The sequence below is a fragment of the Cnephaeus nilssonii genome (genome assembly GCF_951640355.1).
Source record: "Cnephaeus nilssonii genome assembly, chromosome: 16".
NCBI classification, from domain to species: domain Eukaryota; kingdom Metazoa; phylum Chordata; class Mammalia; order Chiroptera; family Vespertilionidae; genus Cnephaeus; species Cnephaeus nilssonii.
Window position 1 is genome coordinate 22,169,567 of NC_137087.1, and position 19,967 is coordinate 22,189,533.

Genomic DNA, 19,967 nt, shown 5'->3' on the forward strand with positions numbered 1-19,967 from the left:
TCCAGTGAGGGGTGTGCAGGAGGCAGCTGGTCGATGTTTCTCTCTCATCGATGTTTCTTTCTAGCTCTCTATCCCTCTCCCTTCCTCTCTGTAAGAAATCAATAAAATATATTTAAAAAATATATATTTTACAAGTTATTTATGTATTTGGAAAAACTAGGAAATAAAAATTTAACAAAGAACTTAACATAATTCAAAGCAAAATGCTTCAGTGCAAATGGAAGAAAGAAAAAGATGAGGAAGTCCACGACAGGATACTCTCTTGTCTCCCAATTCATTTCTGGGCCTTGGACCTGGGAGACGAGGCTAATTTGATGGCCTGTCAGAGACAACTGAATAGATATCTGAAGACCAGTTTGCTAGCTTTTCTATTCTGTGGACATGAGAATCCTGTTCTCCTGGATGCTAACTTAACACTTTCCCCAATTCATAATCAATACAAATTATAAAGAAAGTGTAAGCTATGTTTTCTGCCCTTGGATCCCTTATCCATGGCTGGAGACAGAGATCACCTGAAACACAAGGGAACTCAGGAAAATATCAGCGACAAATAGGGCTAAACCTTAGAATGCTGACCACAGTTCAGGAGTTTAGCATGTCATTGACATATTCTACAAATATTTATCAACATCTGCCAGGAGCCAGGCTCTGGGCTAGGAGTGGGAGGTACAAAGTTTGTCTGCCCCCGAGCTGCTCAAAGTCTAATGTAAGCCTGGTCACTATTCAGAGGCTAAAGGACCAGAAGGTGCCAGGTGCCAAGGGAACTCGAGGACAATGTTGGATTTTATGGAGGAGGACGTGCTTCAGATTTTAAGTGCAGACACCCTTTCTTTGTTTTGTTTAAAATTGTTTAAAATTTGAGCACGATGAGACTAACCATAGGAAAACTTGGTGGACAGTCTAAAGACTAGGTAATTGCTTTTTGAACACTTGATACCAGACGGCTGGAAGGAAATGGAGTCCCGAGAGCTTTTATAATTTTCTGAAGTTTTGTTTTGTTTTCCTTTAAGGACAAGTCCATTTTTAATGTTCTCACACGAGGAACTTATCACACTGTACATTAGGTCAAAAAACAAAAGAACAAATTAAGGGATAAATGGGAACATATTTGAGTAAAATATTTAAAATCTTAAAAAATTGTGTGACAATCAGTTTGGCAATAAAGACCATATAGACACATGGAAAATCGAAACAATATTTAAAAAATGAAATAGATACATTATGGTGACAGCTGAGTAAAAAACTACAAAACTCATAACCAACTACTGGATAGGTCACAGAACTGTGATAGTGCTCAGGGGTGATATTTTTGTTTATGTTTCTGTAAACCAGCCTTCATAGTTAGTGAAAATAACAGATCAACAGGGTAAGGTATCCCATATTTATTCTTCTTCATATTCTAACAAAGCCTCTGATATATATACACACATATATATAGTGCGTGCGTGTGTGTGTGTGTGTGTGTGTGTGTGTGTGTGTGTAGCACAAGGTTTCTTAACTGCAGCGCTACTGACATTTTGGACTGGGTAGTTCTTTGATGTATGAGACTGTCATGTACATTGTAAAATGTTTACTAATATCCTGTCCTCTACCCACTAGATGACAGTAGTCCTCCCTTTTCCCTCAATCATGGCAATCAAAAATTGCCCCAGCTGTTTTTTCCCCCCTCTCTTTCTTTCCATTCCTCTCTAAAAAAAAAATAAAAATAAAAAATCCAGCATATAAGCCTAACCAATGGACACAGACAACAGGGGGGTGAGGGCATGAGTAGGGGTTGGGGGGTAAAGGGAGGATAAGGACACATATGTAATACCTTAATCAATAAAGAAATTTTTAAAAAATCCAAAAAAACCTGGCTGGTGTGGCTCAGTTGGTTGGAGTGTCCTCCCGTGCACCAAAGAGTGGTGGGTTTGATTTCTGTTCAGGCTACAAACCCAGGTGGTCAGGGCATATTTGGGAGGTGACTGATGGATGTTTATCTCTCTCTCTAAAAAAATAAAATCAATAAAAAAGAAAAAAAATGGCCCTGAGGTTGAGATTCATTGCTTTGAGGGTACCTTTTTAAAAAAGAAGTTTATATGAGTTTTTCTGTTAAAATTATTCACAGAAAACCTTTGTTGTGTGCCCAATATATACATTTATTCCAATTCAGCTGGCGTTTACTGGTTGTTTAGTCATTATTCTTTTCAACACCAGTAATCATTGCCAGTGATAGCAAGGAGGATTGGTTTCACACTTAAAAAAAAAATGTTGTTTTTAAAATTGATTTCAGAGAGGAAGGGAAAGGGAGATAAAGAAACGTCAATGATGAGAGAGAATCATCGATCAGCTGCCTCCTGCATGCCCCCCACTGGGACTGAGTCCGAAACCTGGGCATGTGCCCTGACCAGGAATTGAACTGTGACCTCCTGGTTCATGGGTCAACACTCAACTACTGAGCAACACCAGCTGGGCTGGATTCACACTTTTAAGGAGGAATGCTTAGTTTTAGTTCCTGAACTACTTATTGTTCCAGTTTTCCTTATTAAATTGAGAGAACACCCCAAACCCCTTTACAGCTTAGTGAGTTATGCATGTAAGGAAAAAAAAAACACAGGTGTACAACAAAACCCGGGCTTTAACTCATGTCAGGAGGCTTACCACTGGCCGTTTCCAAACGCTGTGCCCTTCCTTAGAGAGAGGCTCACAGGGTGTGACCACGCCCGTCAGAGGCTCCTGGGGTTTCTAGGGAGTTTCAACCTCCTATCTATTTTTATGCCCAGAAGAGAGACTGGGGAGTGCAGAGAAGATTCTTATAGGGCACTGAAGGGTTTTCCTTTGCCCAGGGATTGAGGGAAGAGCAATGCAAAGGAGGAGATGTGAATGTAGGAATTTCTGCTTCCCAAGTATCCTCAATGGCTTCCAGAACATAACCCTCCGCTTTGGGAACAGTGACTTCAGACACATTCAGCCCAATACTGAGCTAACTGCTTTTCATATGTTATCTCACGTCATCCTCACAACCACTCTATGAGCAGGTCTTATTATTACCATCCCCATTTTACAGATGCGGACGCAGAGGCAAAGGAAGGGTAAGTACTTTGCCAGAGGTCACACACTCCTCAGTGGCTGACTTTAGGACCCAACCCCACAACTGCCTGTCTGCGGGGCCTGCGCCTTTCACTGCTGTGCTCACTACCATCACTCTTGTAATTCACTCAATACCTGTCTTCCTCATCAGATTGCACATTCTATACGATCTTAGATCCATTCTGACTTGTTTCAGCACACCCGGCCTAGCACACGGGAGGCACTACATAAATATCTGTTGAGTGAAAGTAAAAATATAATCAATTAAATTATGGCAAAAATCTCTGAAGAGTTCTGGTTAACCAACCGTCATTGGTCTTATGTTCTCCTTGATGGGGCAGGGTAGGGGGTATGGGAAGTGAGAATGAGCTTTGGGTTCAATTTGGAGCTGGAGAGACGAGGCATCCATAGAACCACCAAGATGGCCTACAGCTTGAGTACTGCATTGTGTGGACATAACTTCACAATAAGAAGTCCCAATGCCTCAGAAGGAATCTCTCATTTCTTCCTGGATGATTTAGAACTTTCTACATCCAACTGTTTTTCCTTTGCTGGAATCCATCTGCAGCAGAGGGACAAATAAAGACTGAGAGCATGTTATATGTAGGCTGTCATATTTCTGAACTGCCACAAGATGGGAGTATTTTAAAACTTTACTCATTTTCTGATTATTAATTTTTTTGTGGGCCTAATGATGATGGAACCTCAGTGTCCCAATGCAGTACACTGGAACTCAAAAAATAAAAAAAATAAAAAAATCATGGTTGTTTTGCTGTTGGAAATTTGTCTCATGTGACATTGCCAAAGGGAAATGGCTATTAAAGCAAGAGAATTAAAAGTTGTTGGTTTGTAATTATTATGTGCTGCATTTGAAAATAAGGTTGTAGTGTAAAATGGAAAAATTATTTGAACAAAAATTCAATATTTTAAATGAGTGTTTCTAAAGTTCTTTTGTTTCTAAAGTTCTAAAGTTCTCAAAGTTGAACCAGTATGAGCCTTCTCATGATTCACCATCATCTTGACCTTTGGTTCCACAGTAGAAATTCAGCTGCATATGGTGCATATTGAGGGCTGCTATTACCAAATTTTCTACATTATTTCTGTCCCTCAGGCAAATAACAGGTGTCCTGGCACAGAAATTAGTTACAGAAGTTCAAATTGCATTTGATGTCATATGGTAGAGAGGATTAAAGTAAAGCATGTATTCTAGCTGATGTGCAAAACAGCCCATTTTTGCAAGGAAATTTACTGCCAAAAGATGGTGAGCTTGGCTACAATGTGGGATGCTTTAATGCTTTCAGAGGGTCTTGTCGAGGGAAGCAATAGTTTTAAAAGGAAGGATAAGGATAGGGAGAGTTTGACCAGATCAGAGAGAGGAAGGACAGGCAGGCACCACGGGTCCTGCAGCCCAGGAGGCAAACCCAGGAAGACCAGCGCCGGCTTTCCTTTGTCACCCTGCCATTCACTGTGGAGCCCTGTGATGGCAGGTTCTGCACTAGGGAATTAAATGGCTTCCAGTTTCTCTCCGGTGTTGTATGCACAGGCATGTGAGCCACTTTCCACAGAGAACATTCTATAGGCCATGGCAAGTGCTTGAATTCAATTCTTTGCCCCCCCCCCCCCCCCCGCAAATTATAAGAGAAAGTTTATTTAGAAAATTACAGAGCTAGTAGAAGTTAGCCGACTCGGCTGCGTAGGCTCAGGGAAAAGTGACGGAAGCAAAAGAAGGGCCCTTTAGTCCACAGGTTGACTCTCTATCCACTGAGCCAAACCAGCTAGGGCCGTTATCAATTTCTTTTTTTTTTAAAATATATATATTTTATTGATTTTTTACAGAGAGGAAGGGAGAGGGATAGAGAGTTAGAAACATCGATGAGAGAGAAACATCGATCAGCTGCCTCCTGCACACCTCCTACTGGGGATGTGCCCGCAACCCAGGTACATGCCCTTGACCGGAATCGAACCTGGGACCCTTCAGTCTGCAGGCCGATGCTCTATCCACTGAGCCAAACCGGTCAGGGCCGTTATCAATTTCTTAAGTGATTTTTCTTTCTATAGGACTATAGAGCTTCTATAGATTTTTGGATATAGTGCTCCTTTAAGTAAACCTCTTGCTAGGATTTTTATATCAACTGATAGTTTAGAAACCATGACTGATTTTTCACAATAACTACTGTTTTATGCCTTATACGAGTGTATGGAAAGTGTTTCAAAAGAATTTGAAACAACTGAAAAACAAAGTGTGCTTAACTTGCATAACTCAGATAAGTGAATTATGAACTTATGAACTTATTAGTATAAAGTAATAATTCTTATTTCTGGGTTTGGTCAAAGCATAAATTCATTTGTCTTTGGAATTCAAACTATAGCTAGTAAGCATTATGTTGATTAAAAATTTATTTTTATTTTCAAAAGGAAAACTCATATTTCTGACCCATTTTTTCTTAAGAGGAATGTGTGTGTTTGCAAATACATATGTGTATGCATGTGTCTTCACTAAAGTACTATTACTCCCATTTCAAAGGTGAGAAAACTGAGGCCCCATGAGAGCAAATGACTTGCCCACTTTTGCACTGCTCTGAGGGCTGATCCAGATATAAATCCAATTCTGTCTGTTTCCAAAGCCCACATTATTTATATTTCATTTTATTTTATTTATTCTTTTAATCTTCACCCAGCGATATTTTTCCATTGCTTTTTAGAGAGAGAGGAAGAGAGAGGAAAAGACAGAGAAATATTGATGTGAGAGAAACACATCGATTGGTTGCCTCCTGCACTCGCCCTGACCAGGCCCTGGTGTGGGGAGGAGTCTGCAACTGAGGTACATGCCATTGACCGGAATTGAACCCAGGACCCTTCAGTCCACAGGCCAACGCTCTATCCACTGAGCCAAACTGGCTAGGGCTATTTTTAATATTCTATTTTGAAAAATTAAAAACCTACAAAAAAGTTTCAAGAATGGTACAATGAACAATTATATAGTACCTTTCCTCTAGATTCATTGGTTGTTACAATTTGCAGTGCCCACATTCTTAATCATTCTACCATTTATTAGACATATCATGATCTTAGGATATTATACAACCCCTGTGTTTAATTTCTTAATCTGTAAGTAGGTAAAATATCTATATTGAGGGTTTTAAAAATGAATATTGAGTGAATAATGTAATTATCCTTTCAGCAAATGTTTATTGAGCCCCTCTCATCTTGGGATGAATACAAAGCACTGTTCTAAGCCAGGTCCGTGCCCTCTCAGAGCTCCCAGTCAGAGGTGGGGGGACCGACAGAAAAGGACACACTAGGGAGTTTCAGGTGGCCTAAGCACTGGGAGGAGGCAGTGCTTTTGGACAGAGCAGTCGGGAAGGCATCCTGCAGGAAGCGACCTCGGCCTGAAGCCTGACCCATGAAAGGGAGTGAACCGTGCATAAATGGGGGCAGAGTGGTCCAACCTGTCTAATGTGTGTGCCAAACATCTTCACCCAACAAGAAAGGGAGCCTGTGAAGTTCCCATTTGTGGAGATGGTTGTTAGAAGGGAGCACACGCTCTCAGATAGACTGTGTCATAATCTCCCAAAGGATAGGCCAGGCCAGTAGGTTTTTCAGAGTCTGTTCCAGCTTCGCACACACCTACAGCCCTTCTTCATAAGGTGCCAATCTTTATCAACGTGCCTGAATTCCTTGGCAATTATTTCCTGTTAAGCATGTGAGTTTTAACATGAATAAACAATGTTATTAACTAATGGCAGTCGCTGTCCAAGGACTGAGCCAAGGAAGTATGATTTGTGTTTCTAGAGTCTCAATAACCTTTTGTTTCTAATTTAGAAACTGGATGAAGACATGCATCAAAACATTGCAAGGGAAATGAACCTCTCAGAAACCGCCTTTATCCGAAAACTGCACCCAACTGACAGCTTCACACAAAGTCAGTAAGCTTTTTGGCTCTTCTTTGTTTTTTAAAATATTATTAAATTGATTGGGGTGACATTGGTCAACATGAACTTACAGGCTTGAGGTGTGGGTTTCTATGTTACAGATCTGTATATTGCACCATGTGCCCACCACCCAAAGTCCAATCATCTCCTGTCACCTTAAATAAGCATTCTAAAAAACCGTTCTTGAATGGTAGGAGAAGCTGCTTTTCCAGTGGGAGGGTGCTATTTAAGGGAAACGCCCATTTGCTATTTGCATGCAGACAGGAGAGCGAGGGGGAGATTCTGATTTGGTTCTCAGTTAATCTGGGGGTGTGGGGTTGATTGATTTGAACGTTTCAGCCCCTGACCTAGCACCGAGGAGCCCTAGGATGTATGCTTAGAGTTCACTCCTTTCACAACATGTTTCAGCAATTAATTCACGCTGATGAAAAATTCAGAAAAGAATAAGAAAACGAGAAGTCTTCGACTCACTTGTATGGGACTGATCTTGTCTCTCTGTGGCTTATCTTTCCCTGAAGGTTCCTGCTTTGGATTAAGGTGGTTTACACCGGCGAGCGAGGTCCCTCTCTGTGGTCACGCTACCCTGGCTTCTGCAGCTGTGCTGTTTCACAAAATAAGTAATGTGATTTTAAAAAATGAACCGATCACTTAGCAAATAGCAATTTTTTTTTTAATTCTCATACTCTTAGTGATGAACACTGGAATGGGACATTGCAGAGTTTATTTCATGTAAAATATTATCCAGAATAAAAAATAGCAACCTTCAATAACCTTGGCCTTTCTGAGTTTGTGCCAGGCATGTTGGAAAGCCACGGCGCTGTTCCCTGGAATGCCATCTATTGTAAATCTGGAGTCTTCGGTTTCTGTGGAGGGGCGCTTACAGGCAGAACAGGTGCCACACGTGATATCGGGGACCCAAAAGGCACACTTTGCCCTCAAAATGTCCCCACCCGCACTGAAACAAGAGCTTCTTTACTCTATATTTATTTATGTATGTATTTTATATTTTTATTGATTTCAGAGAGGAAGGGAGAGGGAGAGAGAGAAACATCAATGATGAGAGAGAATCATTGATTGGCTGCTTCCTGCACACCCTGTACTGGGAATGAGCCTGCAACCTGGGCATGTGCCCTTAACCAAAATCAAACCTGTGATCCCTCAGTCCACAGGCCGACACTATCCACTGAGCCAAACTGGCTAGGGCTGCTCTGAATTTTAAAGATCCATGCACCCAACTACTTACATTACAACTACTGCTTGTGAGGATAGGGTGCAGCACCTAATCTAAGGTGACCAGATTTTAACATTGGTAAAGCGGGACACCATTGACCGGGCGGGGGGGTGGGGTGGGGGGTGTTCTTTTAAAACGCCGCAGGACGGGGGACAAATGGTTAAAAATCGGGACTATCCCGCCAAAAGCGGGACATCTGGTCACCTTACACTTGTTTAACTAGCTTACTAGCACGCAGTACGACGTGTATCGTCTGAGAGACAGTTACAAAATGTTTTCGTCGTTGCCAATCCCAAAAAATGCCATTGTTCATTAAGTCCAAACAATGGTGGTCGAATTCTAACAACTGATCAACAATGCGAACTTTGATAAACAGTTCTCGATAATCAGTTCTCAACAATTATTTGTTATTATTAAAGTTTAACATTATAAAATTAACAAAAATAATATAAAACTCATATCCTGGCTAAATAGCCACATGGCCGCCGAAGACCGTAGATTCCCTTCCCGTTCTCCTGCCGTTCCCTAGCTTGTCGTGCATTCTTTCCAAAAATCGGGACTTTTTTAAAACGCCGCGGGACGCGGGACAAATTGTTAAAAATTGGGACTGTCCCGCCAAAAGCGGGACGTCTGGTCACCTTAACCTAATCCTTAATCCTACCAATTTCCATCTAAGCTGCATATACAACAGGTAAAGGTGAGGGCTTTGTGGGAACGGGGCAGAAGAGAGATGCTTGGAAATGCCCTAAATCGGAGCAGGAGGCAGCTATGAACAGGTTTAGACCACACACAGAAGTAAGCAGGATGATATGACAGGATAACTGTAAGAAGTGGGGAGTTAGAAAAGGAGGTTCTTTGGAGAACTGCTTTAGACGGGGATAGGAAGGGAAGGGGTTACAGGCCAGGTTCCACCAGGGTGCAGTGCAGATTCCGGGACACATTTGCATGCTGGAGGAACTGCGGGCAATAGTCTTGGGATCAATATTGATAGGGGAGTAAAGAAAGGATTAAATGGAGGGAGAAGTTGAACTGCAAAGTGGTTTTACAGAAATATTAGGGCGGGAAAAACAATTATGTCCCAAGTCTCTGTTTTCACCAAAAATGTTATGCACATTGAAGTCAGATATGTGGCTCAAGTTGTATCAGAAACACAGAGGGAGGGCTATCATATCAGCATGTATAGTCTAATCTTTAAATCAAAATTTTATGTCTAGCTCGGTTTATTTAAAATAAACCTAGTTTGTTCATATCAGATTGTTGTTCATAACTTGTATGTTCTATTTGTCATCTATAAACTGACTAGTAGAGCTTATAAGTCTATACTAATTGTAGGTTAATACTTTAATAGAAAACATAGCATTTCTATGAGTCAGGCTTAATTATTACCCTATTTTATTGGTAAACTAAAATTGATATAGATTGAACTATTACCTCACTTTGTTGATGTGGAAATTGAGGTTTAAGCAGGTTAAGTAATTTGCTCAAGGGTATAGCTAGGAAGCAGTAAGGAGCGGGGATTTGAGGCCTTGCAGTATGATGCCAAGTGTAATCAACCATGTTCCTGGTTCTCAAATTAGAATCCAGTGAGGGACCCCACTGTGGACCCCAGCAAACCAAACGTGGGCAGCACTGCTAGAGAATCTGAGACAACACAATGGTGTCTGAAACAGACTTATAAGCATAATAGAGGCCCGGTGTACGGGTTCGTGCCCTGGTGGGGGGCATGGCCTACAGGGTTGGCCCACTGTGGGAGCGCCACTCATCCCGGTCAGCGAGCGGTGCTCCCACTGTGGGAGCGCACTGACCACCAGGGGGCAGCTCCTGTGTTGAGCGTGTGCCCCCTGGTGGTCAGTGTGCATCATAGCGACTGGTCGACCAGTTGTTCGGGTCATTCCACCATTCGGTTGCTGGATATATATATATATATATCAAAGTTTATTTTCCCATTTCATGATTCCTTTTCAAACAGTTTTATGATCGACAAAATAAGACTTTTTTTTTTTTTAACCAGAAAATGTGAATAGCACTCTAACCTTTGTCACGCTGAGTGGGGAACTAAAGGCCAGAAAAGCGGAGGATGGTATCGTCCTGGACTTGCCTCTTTACCCAGCCCACCCCCAGGTCAGCTCTTTCTAATTGATAAATTGTGTACAACTGACAGAGTGCCTGTTTTATAATGGTTTTGTCTTTTTCCCCATCTAGGACTTCCAGGAAGTAAAGGACTTGATAAAGGTTAGTGACAAGAATCAAGCCTGAGCTCATGTTATTTGAACACTTGTTAGTATTTGAACACAAACATTTGGTACCATTTGATCCCCAAAGACAGGCCTGATACCGATATCAGTGTTCCAATCTAAGCTTGGATGAACAGCGAACAGTGCATTTGAGGTCTGAATTGTAATACTGAATCTATTTGGTGAGAAGATTGACCAGTTTTCCTTGACTCTTCATTGTCAACATTAGCCTTCATGGTAGGGTGGGGAGAACTATTTAAAGCATGATGGCAGGAAAATGGAAAATATTCAGAGTTCTTTCTACCTTGCTCATGGTAGAAAAACTTAACCTGATCTCTCTAAGGCTCAGGGTCAACATTTGCAAACTGGGAATGAATGACAAAGGGTTATTTATCTTCTCACGGGTTGTCATTTTGTGTTCCTAGAAACTGGCAATAAGATTCCCAGCTGAGAATTAAACTTTCAAATCACATAGAACCCATACAGAGAAGGGCTGGATGACCCTTCAGAGAGACTGGAAGGTCCCGGAGAGCCGGTGGGATCTGGCTGCTGGGATTTGTTTCCAGAGAGAGGGACATTGGTTAGCTGTGGTCACAGAGGGAGACATCCCAGGCACCACTCCAGGTGGAGAGAGTCTTGGCCTTGGGACCTGGAGCAGCTCAGTCCCTAAAGAGAGTTAGAAAACCTGAAGCCACCTAATGACTGCCCGACAACTACTTTGTCATCTACTCTGCCCACAGCCACTGGTAGTGCTTAAAGGGGCTTTTGTCCCCTCCTATACTCCCTCAGCCCCCCAAGCCAACAAACAAACAAGCAAAACAATGTTATCTATAACTAGGGGCCCAGTGCATGAATTCATGCACCTTGAAAGGAACTGTGGGCCACGAGGCTGCGGTGGGCACAGGGGCGGGTCTCGGCCCATCCTCCACACCCCCGCCCGACCCCTCCCGCCTCAGCCCTCCGGTCCCGTCTGCCAGCAGCCCTGCTCCCGCCGCTGCTGCTCCCACATGCTGATGGCGTCGGCTCCGCTCACACCTGCTGATGGCATGGAGCGATTGGGGCCGGTGCCAGCAGCAGGTGCAAGCTGGGCCGGCAGCCGCCACTCGCACCCGCTGATGGCGTCAAGTGATTGGGACTGGTGCCGAGTGCCAGCAGCGGGTGCGAGCGGGGCTGTTGCTGGCAGTGGGTGCGAGTGGGGCTGGCGCTGGTAGCAGGTGCGAACACTTGGCAGGACTGCGGTGTGCAGGAGCAAAGAATTTTCAGTAACCACCAGAGGCTCTCCCCGATGACAGCAACCAGTGCCCTGCCTTTGTCTGGTGCCCCTGCTCACCTGTTCCACCATCCCACCGCGGCTGATGCTTGCCATGTTCCGCACGCGACCCCTGAGGTCAGCGCACGTCATAGCGACCGATTGTTCGGTTGTTCTGCCATTCGGTCTATCCTACCTAATAATAGACAAATATGCAAATTGACCATACCTCCGACACACCCACAAGCCACACCCACCATCCAATCAGAGCGAGCATGCAAATTAACCCAAACCAAGATGGCTACAGCCACAGAGAGCAAGGTTTCCTAGGTAACAGAGGAAGCCAAGCTTTCCGCCTGCCCTTGCCAGGCCTAAGCCTCCACTCAAGCTACAAAGGTTCAATTATAGAAGGTAAACAAATTCAAACAAATGGTGGCAGAATGGAGCTTGAGAGAGCAGGCCAGGGTTGCCGCCAGCAACAGGGGAAACAAAGCTTTCCGCACACCCTGGCCGGGCCCACCCGCTTAAGGCAACAAAGTTTCCATTATAACCCCAACAGAAATGGCTGCCAGCCTCGGAGGGAGCCCCAGGCTTGGCTCCGCTCCAGGCTACAAAGTTTCAATTGTAGAAGGAAAATAAATTCCAGATACCAGGGCCTCCGCTTGGGTTGCCAGGGGGTGTGGCCGGCCTGCAAACCACCACAGGCCCCTCACTCAGGCCGCCCCACGCCCCAAGGGAACCCCCACCCGATCCGGGACACCCTTCAGGGCAAACCAGCTGGCCCCCACCTCTGTACCAGGCCTCTATCCTATCTAATAAAAGAGTAATGTGCAGATTGATCATCACTGCAACACACAATATAGCTGCCCCCATGTGGTCAAAGATCCTGCCCCCATGTGGACACAAGATGGCCACCACAAGATGGCCAGCAGGAGAGGGCAGTTGGGAGGCACCCGGCCTGCAAGGGAGGGCAGTTGAGAAGGACCAGGCCTGCAAGGGAGGAAAGTTGGAGGTGATCAACCCTGCAGGAGAGGGCAGTTAGGGGTGACCAGGCCGGCAGAGGAGGGAAGTTGGGGCAAACAGGCTGGCAGCAGAGTGGTTAGGGGGTGATCAGGCTGGCAGGCAGAAGCGGTTAGGGGCAATCAGGAAGGCAGGCAGGCAAGCAGTTGGGAGCCAGCAGTCCTGGATTGTGAGAGGGATGTCCGACTGCCCGTTTAGGCCCGATCCCGGTGGGATCGGGCCTAAACGGGCAGTCGGACATCCCTTGAGGGGTCCCATATTGGCGAGGGTACAGGCTGGGCTGAGGGACAACCCCCCTCCGTGCACGAATTTCATGCACCGGGCCTCTAGTTTGCATATAAGAGTTTTATATACAGTATCCTACATAATAAAATGGTAATATGTAAATTACCATCACTCCGCTATGCCCACGATTGGGCCAGCAGGAGGCGCAGGGGGCGGGACTCAGGGTGGCCGGGGTAGCTGATTGGGCCAGCAGGACACTGAGCTCGCGGCGCCATTGGCGCCGCGAGCTCAGCGTCTGTGCCATGGCTGCGCCGGAGGCTTTCGGAAGGCCTGGTGCACCGGCGGACAGCCGGCCAGCTCCCCTGCGATCAAAAGCCAAAGCGGGGGAGCTGGCCGGCTGTCTGCTCCGGCACAAGGCCTTTCGAAAGCCTCCGCCGCGCCAGAGGCTTTCGGAAGGCCTGGTGCACCGGCGGACAGCCAGCCCGCTGGTGCACCAGGTGCATGATTAAATCATGCACTGGGCCTCTAGTATAGATAATAAAAGCATAATATGCTAATTAGACCAGATGTCCTTCCGTACGACCTTCCGGACGAAGCTGGGCTGCGAGGGAAGCCCAGGTCCCGGGTGCCGGAGGGAAGCTGGTGCTGGCAGCCAGGGGAAGGAAGGCCTACTCTTGCACGAATTTCGTGCATCGGGCCTCTCGTTGGAAATGAACAAAATTATGTGTGTGTGACCCTGGGCCTCTCTAAGTCTTTCTTCTGCTCTGTGGGGAAAAATACCCATTTGAAGGAGTTGTGTGTTCAGGCACATATTAACACTTGTGAACAATGTCTATCTTTGGCTCGAAAAGGATAAGCTCAATTCCTTTAAAGGCCTCTTTAATCCCCAGGAAACTGACCTTTTCCTTGGGCAACACCTTAAGCCCAGAAACCTAACTAAAACTTGGGGACTGGGGACCACGGGTGGGCCTGGCACTCTGCAGATGTTCAGAAAGGTCATTTCCCACACGGGATCAAGGACTTGACCCAGGGCACATTCCTGAAAAGTCTTTGTCTGTCTTCACAGACTGCCATAGGCGACACACGGGTCCAGGACATCCGCTACTCCCCAGACACCCGGAAGCTCCTTGTCCGGCTCAGTGACACTTATGACAGGTGAACGAGATTTTTGGCTTCGTCAGCACTTTGGAGAGGGCCAAGCACCCCCATTTATAGCCCTGGCTCGGTCTGGCTGTGCTCTGGCCAGTCGAACCATGATTTCTGCAGCCATTGAGCTTTGTTCTCAGGTAGGAAGGTATTCCACTTGCTCCTCCTTCTGCTCCTGCGGATGCGCGTGGGTCAGCCACACCCTGACCTGCTTTACGGAGTCTATGTAGTGGTGGTGGTGGGGTGTGTGTATGTGGAATGGGGTTTGTCCTCATCCATCCCATTTATGAACAAGGTCATTTCTGGAGAACCTGAAAGTGAGCACACAGGATCTGCTGCAAGCAGAGAACACAGGGAAGGTGAGAGGACTCATTCTCACCCTGAAAGGAGAGCCTGGCGGGCAGACCCAAGCATTCGACTTTTACTCCAGATATTTTGCACCCTGGGTTGGTGTGGCAGAAGACCCTGTAACAGGTACTTTTTGACGTGGGTCCTGGGGAGGGTTAAACAACGAAGGGGGTGGATAACAAATAGCTGTTTAAGCGTCGTCCTTCATGTGACCTTTCAGATTGCTTGGGTTTTGATCTGCCTTTGTTTTCCTATCCCTGCACCCCCATCCCTTCACGTAAAAACACAGAATTAAGGAAGTAGTATAGCCCTGGCCAGTGTTGCTCAATGGCTAGAGTGTCAGCCTGCGCACCTAAAGGTCTTGGGTTTCATTCCTAGTCAAGGGCACGTACCTGGGCTGCAGGTTCGATCCCTGGCTCTGGTTGGGGAAGGTGCAGGAGGCACACAATTGATGTGTCTCTCTCATATTGGTGTTCCCCCCCTCCCCTTCCCTCTTTTCCACTCTCTAAAAATCAATGGGAAAAATATCCTCACCCCTCACACCCCCCCCCCCCCATAAAAAGGAAGCAGTATAGCAGGGTTAAACCTTAGTGTCAGACAGCCTTGGTTTGCATCCTAGCTTTCTAGCTGTTGACCTTGGGCAAATGGCTTAACTTATTATTATTATTTTTTAATATATTTTATTGATTTTTTACAGAGAGGAAGGGAGAGAGATAGAGAGTTAGAAACATCAATGAGAGAGAAACATCCATCAGCCGCCTCCTGCACCCCCCCCCCCCCCACTGGGGATGTGCCCGCAACCAAGGTACATGCCCTTGACCAGAATCGAACCTGGGACCTTTCAGTCCACAGGCTGACGCTCTATCCACTGAGCCAGACCGGTTTCGGCTTAACTTATTTTTTTTAAAAAAGATTTTTGATTGATTTTTAGAGAGGGTGGAAGGGAGAGAGAGAGAAACATCAATGTGATAGTGAAACATTGATCAGCTGCCTCCTGCACACCCCACACAGCAATTGAGCCTGCAACCCGGGCATGTGCCCTGACCGGGAATTGAACCCGCAACCTTTCCGTGCATAAGACGATGCCCAACCAACTGAGCCACTCCTGCCGGGCTTAACTTTTAAACGATTCCATTCCCTCCTCTATAAAATACAGATAATGTCCCACAGGGTTATGCAAATCCAATGCCAGTTAAGTACTTATCACAGTGCGAAGAGAGGGCTGAGCAGCAAAAGGGGGCAGTGAGGGGGCTGGCCCGTGGGATGGTGGCCAGGGCAGAAGGAGGCTGGGCAGACTGTTCTGGTCAGATGGCAGGGGCTGGGATGACTTACTCTCTGAGGAACAAAACATGTGAAGTCCAAAGCTCAGTAAGCAAGCACTTTTTGGATGTCAGGAAAATGCCCAAATGACATCCAAACAGGCCAACGCAGTCCTTTCCCCATGGAATAGAAGTTCTGAGTGGATTTACACATGCACAGCTGCTTTACAAAGATTTTAATTGGCACAGAGGGCAAGTTTTTCCCTGAAACAATGCTTTTCTACAGTGGAAAGGTCTTTGGACAGTGATGACCAACCATCTCAGCTTGCTTAAAACGGAGGGATTTTTCAGCATACAGGGCCTTCGGTGCTAAAACCAGGGCAGTCTCAGGCGAACTGGGAGGGTTGGTCGCGCCATGTGGGCCTCCCATAGCGTTTAGTAAGTTTTCCTGAAGGAGGGGCCCTTTCCATCCCAGCCTTTTCTGCCCCACAGACTTTTCCGACAGCTATTACTTTACGGCTTGTTCCTTCATTTTACTATCCATTCTCTGATCTGAACCTTGGGCACAATTATCTAAAAAAAAAACACCTCACTGAAGGACATTCTTTTGCCACCAAAGTCTGGGAATGTGTGCTTGATGGAAATTTTGGATTTTGTCAGAGTTCCCACCTTTCCTTGCATGTGCATCCCAGGAGCAAGCGGATAGTCTTCTCTTGAAGGAGGTAGATTTAAGTGAAGGACTGGATTTTTCCACCATGGGCTGACAGTGACCTGTAGGCAGGACAAGAATGAAAACCTGCAGTTTAATCCAGCTTTCAGAAAGCGTAAAACACTGCAAAGGCATCATTTGGAGGAGCTTATCCACACATTCTACGCCTTCCTTTCTGTCTCCATTCCTAATGCCACACTCTGCTGTGGCCACGCCAACCTAACAACGAACTAGTTGATTGCAATTGCTTATAAATTTACCACCAAGTTGTCCCTGTTTCCCTTGTGCTGTATCATAACTTCTCATTTCTTTTAAGGGTCTGCACACACTGTTCTCAGCAGCTACTGGTCCCAAGAACTGGGGAAGAAAGATATGCGTGGTAAGACAGCTCTTTTTCAATTAAAAAAAAAAAAAAGGCCTAATCTTAAGCTAGTATTCCTTCTCATATGTACTATGCACTTGAAGATATGTTTTGTATCACCAACGTGAAAATGAAAGGTTTTTAAATTCCTTCACCCTAACCCCTCTACTCTAAATATCCTCTACCCCAAACACCTTCTACCTGTCTCTCCCAACACATAGGCACACTTCTCGAACAGTAAGTGCCCAGTAAATGTTTGTTGAGTAAAATTAACTAGCTGTGTAACTTTGGCCCAGAGAAGTTATTTATGATGTGAAGGTGGAGATTGGATAATCAGTAAGGTTCCTTATTGCTATTCCTAGCCACAGGGTTGAATCATACAAATTGCTTTTGAACCAAGTCCCCTGGTGATTAATATATATTTTCTCAGGGGCAGAGAAAATGGACCTCAGACAATGGAGGGCACATAGCTCTAATAATCAAATTAGAAGTCCAACTCTAGAGGTCTTACTCAGTGGCAGGGTTAGGCCTCCGTGAGCCTGATTTGGGGAGAGCAGGTGGCTGCTCATAGGTGAGACTAGTTACTCCCCTAAGCACTGAGCTCCAGGAAGGCTGAGGTGGTTGCTTGGTAACCACAATGAATGAATGAGATCCCTTTGTCTAATTCAGGCCTGGAAAGAGACCTCCTAGACATCTTTATCTTCCTAGACATCTAGTTCCTGCATCTATCTTTTCACATGTCCTTGCTTACTCCGAGACAGAGCCAGGGAGGAAGCTGTGGGTGGGGTGAGCCTGGGCATTACAGGAGGTGCTAGAGGAAGTAGCTCAGGAAGGGAAGACCTGGAGCTGTGTGTTTTGTGGATGAAAGTGCATTTGTGGCCCCTCACTCCTCAGGAGAACCGGTTGGGCTGGGCAGTACCATGGACAGATTTTATCCTTAAAGAATTTTATCTTTAAAGAATTTATCTTTAAACTGTCCTAGGAGGATTCTAGAAGTTGTAATAAGAGTTGTCTCACTATTTGCTGTTCATTAAAAAGGGTGAAAATTGTCCCCTTAATTTGTGATTTGTTTTGTTTTCTCCAGCCTTTCAGTGTTCCCGCCGAGGAGGAGAGCTGGAGATCTCCCTGCGCCCGGACGGCCGAGTTGACATTAGGGGGGGTGCTGCGGTTGTTGTAGAGGGCACGCTGACAGCCTAGAGGCGGCTGTGCCCATGCTGCTCTCCCCCATGACTGTTTCCATGAAGAAAAACATAAAGGGCTGCCTTTAGCAAGCTTGCATAGTAGTCTACTTAATCCTCATGTTAGAAATAGAAAAACGAAGACATATTAATGGAGAGTTAACGTGTACTATGGAGTTTTGGCTCTACCTGTGAGTGTAATTGAAATATAAGTAAGTAACTCGTAATAGGTAGTCACCTTTGATTGTGACTACTGATCACAGAATGAGGAACAAATGGTTAAAATCAAACCATTTAAATGTAGGTGATTGTGATAGAATATTTTGCAGCCATTAAAAAGATCCAATAGCTATGTGTAAATACAGAAAAAATATTTCATGATATAATACTAAGAAAGAAGATCACAGATTATAAAATGTTAGCAATGACTCATCCTGCCCATATAGATTCATATTCTCTGAGAATATGAATCTATATGGGCAGGATGAGTCATGAAGATAGTGAAAACAGTTCATATGTGGGAAATAAGATTGGGAATAATGTTAATGTATGTAATAAAAAAGTATTTCCTTCATTGGAACACACATGTTCAATAACCAAAAATAAGAACATATAAGTAAACAACTAGAAACCCTAGAAATTTAAAAAATGTATACGTATTAGTGTGGCAGTAAAATTAAACACTAAAAGTAATGTAATATCTTTATCTTATATATAGCTTTAGAGTGATAACTTAAAATGGATTCTTCTCTTACCTTAATAAAATGGGTTTTTAACATAACTTTAAATTCAGTTAAATCTGTAATATTGAGTGCCTATAATTGACTTTGGGTTGGGGACTTTTTCAAGTCATTAAGAGTGTTTCTTTCAGATGATCTCACTGATGGCAGTTCTCGACCATCTCAAAAACTGCTGGCTGATCAGTTAGAAATTCCTGTCCTATTTTTTCCCCACCTTAATGCTACCATGTTTTCTTTTTGTTAATCCTAACCATAGGATAGGTTTTTATTTTCATTTTCTAAATATGGTTAAAAAAAAAAGAAATTGAAAGAGAGGAAGAGAGAGGGAGAGAGAGAGAAACATGGATGTGAGAGGGGGTAACATCGATAGGATGCCTCCTGCACAGTCCCATCCCCCTCACCGCCACTGGGGATTGAGCCTACAACCCGGGCATGGGCCCTGACCAGGAACTGAACCGGCGACTTCTAGGTTCATGAGATGATGCTCACCCAAATAAGCCACACTGGCCAGTGCCCGAGGATATGTTGTTGTTAATTTTAGAGAGAGAGTAAAGGAAAAAGAGAGAAAAATATTGATGTGAGAGAGAAACATCAATCGGTTGTATGTTTGTGCTCCAACCGGGGGTCTAACTAGCAACCTAGGTATATGCCCTGACCCAGGTGTACGGGATGATGCTTCAACCAACTGAGTCACCAGGTCAGGGCACCACGCTTTCTATTTTTATTTGTTTTGCTAAGGCATGTGAGAGTGAACTTATTACAGAAGTAACCTTGTGTTTCCCCTAATTTGCAATGAAGAAAATAATTCACTAGCTTCAGTACTTTAGCTTAATGAGTAACCAATGACCCAGCACACACTGCACAGCTCACAACTCATCTGTTGGTTCTGACACCAAGGGAGAGAATCACTGGAGGGTCTGCCCAACCTAGGACTGAATTGTCTGCATAATTTTATATAAATGCATAGTTGAAAGGGTCTGAATTTTAGCTCTGAAGTGTATGCCAAGTTCTTTTTAAAATTTATATTTTTATTGATTTCAGAGAGGAAAGGAGACAGAGAGATAAGACCATCAGTGATGAGAGAGAATCATTGATTGGCTGCCTCCTGCACATCCTCTACTGGGGATCAAGCCTGCAATCTGGGCATGTGTCCTGACCGGGAATCGAACCATGACCTCCTGGTTCGTAGGCTGGTGCTCAACCACTGAGCCGCACCAGCTGGGCTGTATGCCAAGTTCTTACTAGCTATTTTTGGGAAACAAGTCC

General features: G+C 44.8%; 1 protein-coding gene across 3 annotated transcripts in view; it reads left to right on the forward strand.

Annotated features, from left to right (window-relative positions):
• PBLD (phenazine biosynthesis like protein domain containing) overlaps nt 1-18,354 on the forward strand; it is a 58,127-nt gene extending 39,773 nt beyond the window's left edge. For all 3 annotated transcript variants that reach the window (XM_079793322.1, XM_079793320.1, XM_079793321.1), the window contains 8 exons: nt 6,892-6,991; nt 7,520-7,618; nt 10,244-10,353; nt 10,435-10,464; nt 14,027-14,115; nt 14,402-14,580; nt 16,739-16,801; nt 17,868-18,354. In XM_079793322.1, the coding sequence (XP_079649448.1) occupies nt 6,892-6,991; nt 7,520-7,618; nt 10,244-10,353; nt 10,435-10,464; nt 14,027-14,115; nt 14,402-14,580; nt 16,739-16,801; nt 17,868-17,980 (783 nt within the window). In that variant the 3' untranslated portion in view covers nt 17,981-18,354. The remainder of the gene's footprint in view (nt 1-6,891; nt 6,992-7,519; nt 7,619-10,243; nt 10,354-10,434; nt 10,465-14,026; nt 14,116-14,401; nt 14,581-16,738; nt 16,802-17,867) is intronic.
• Nucleotides 18,355-19,967: the final 1,613 nt, after the last annotated feature.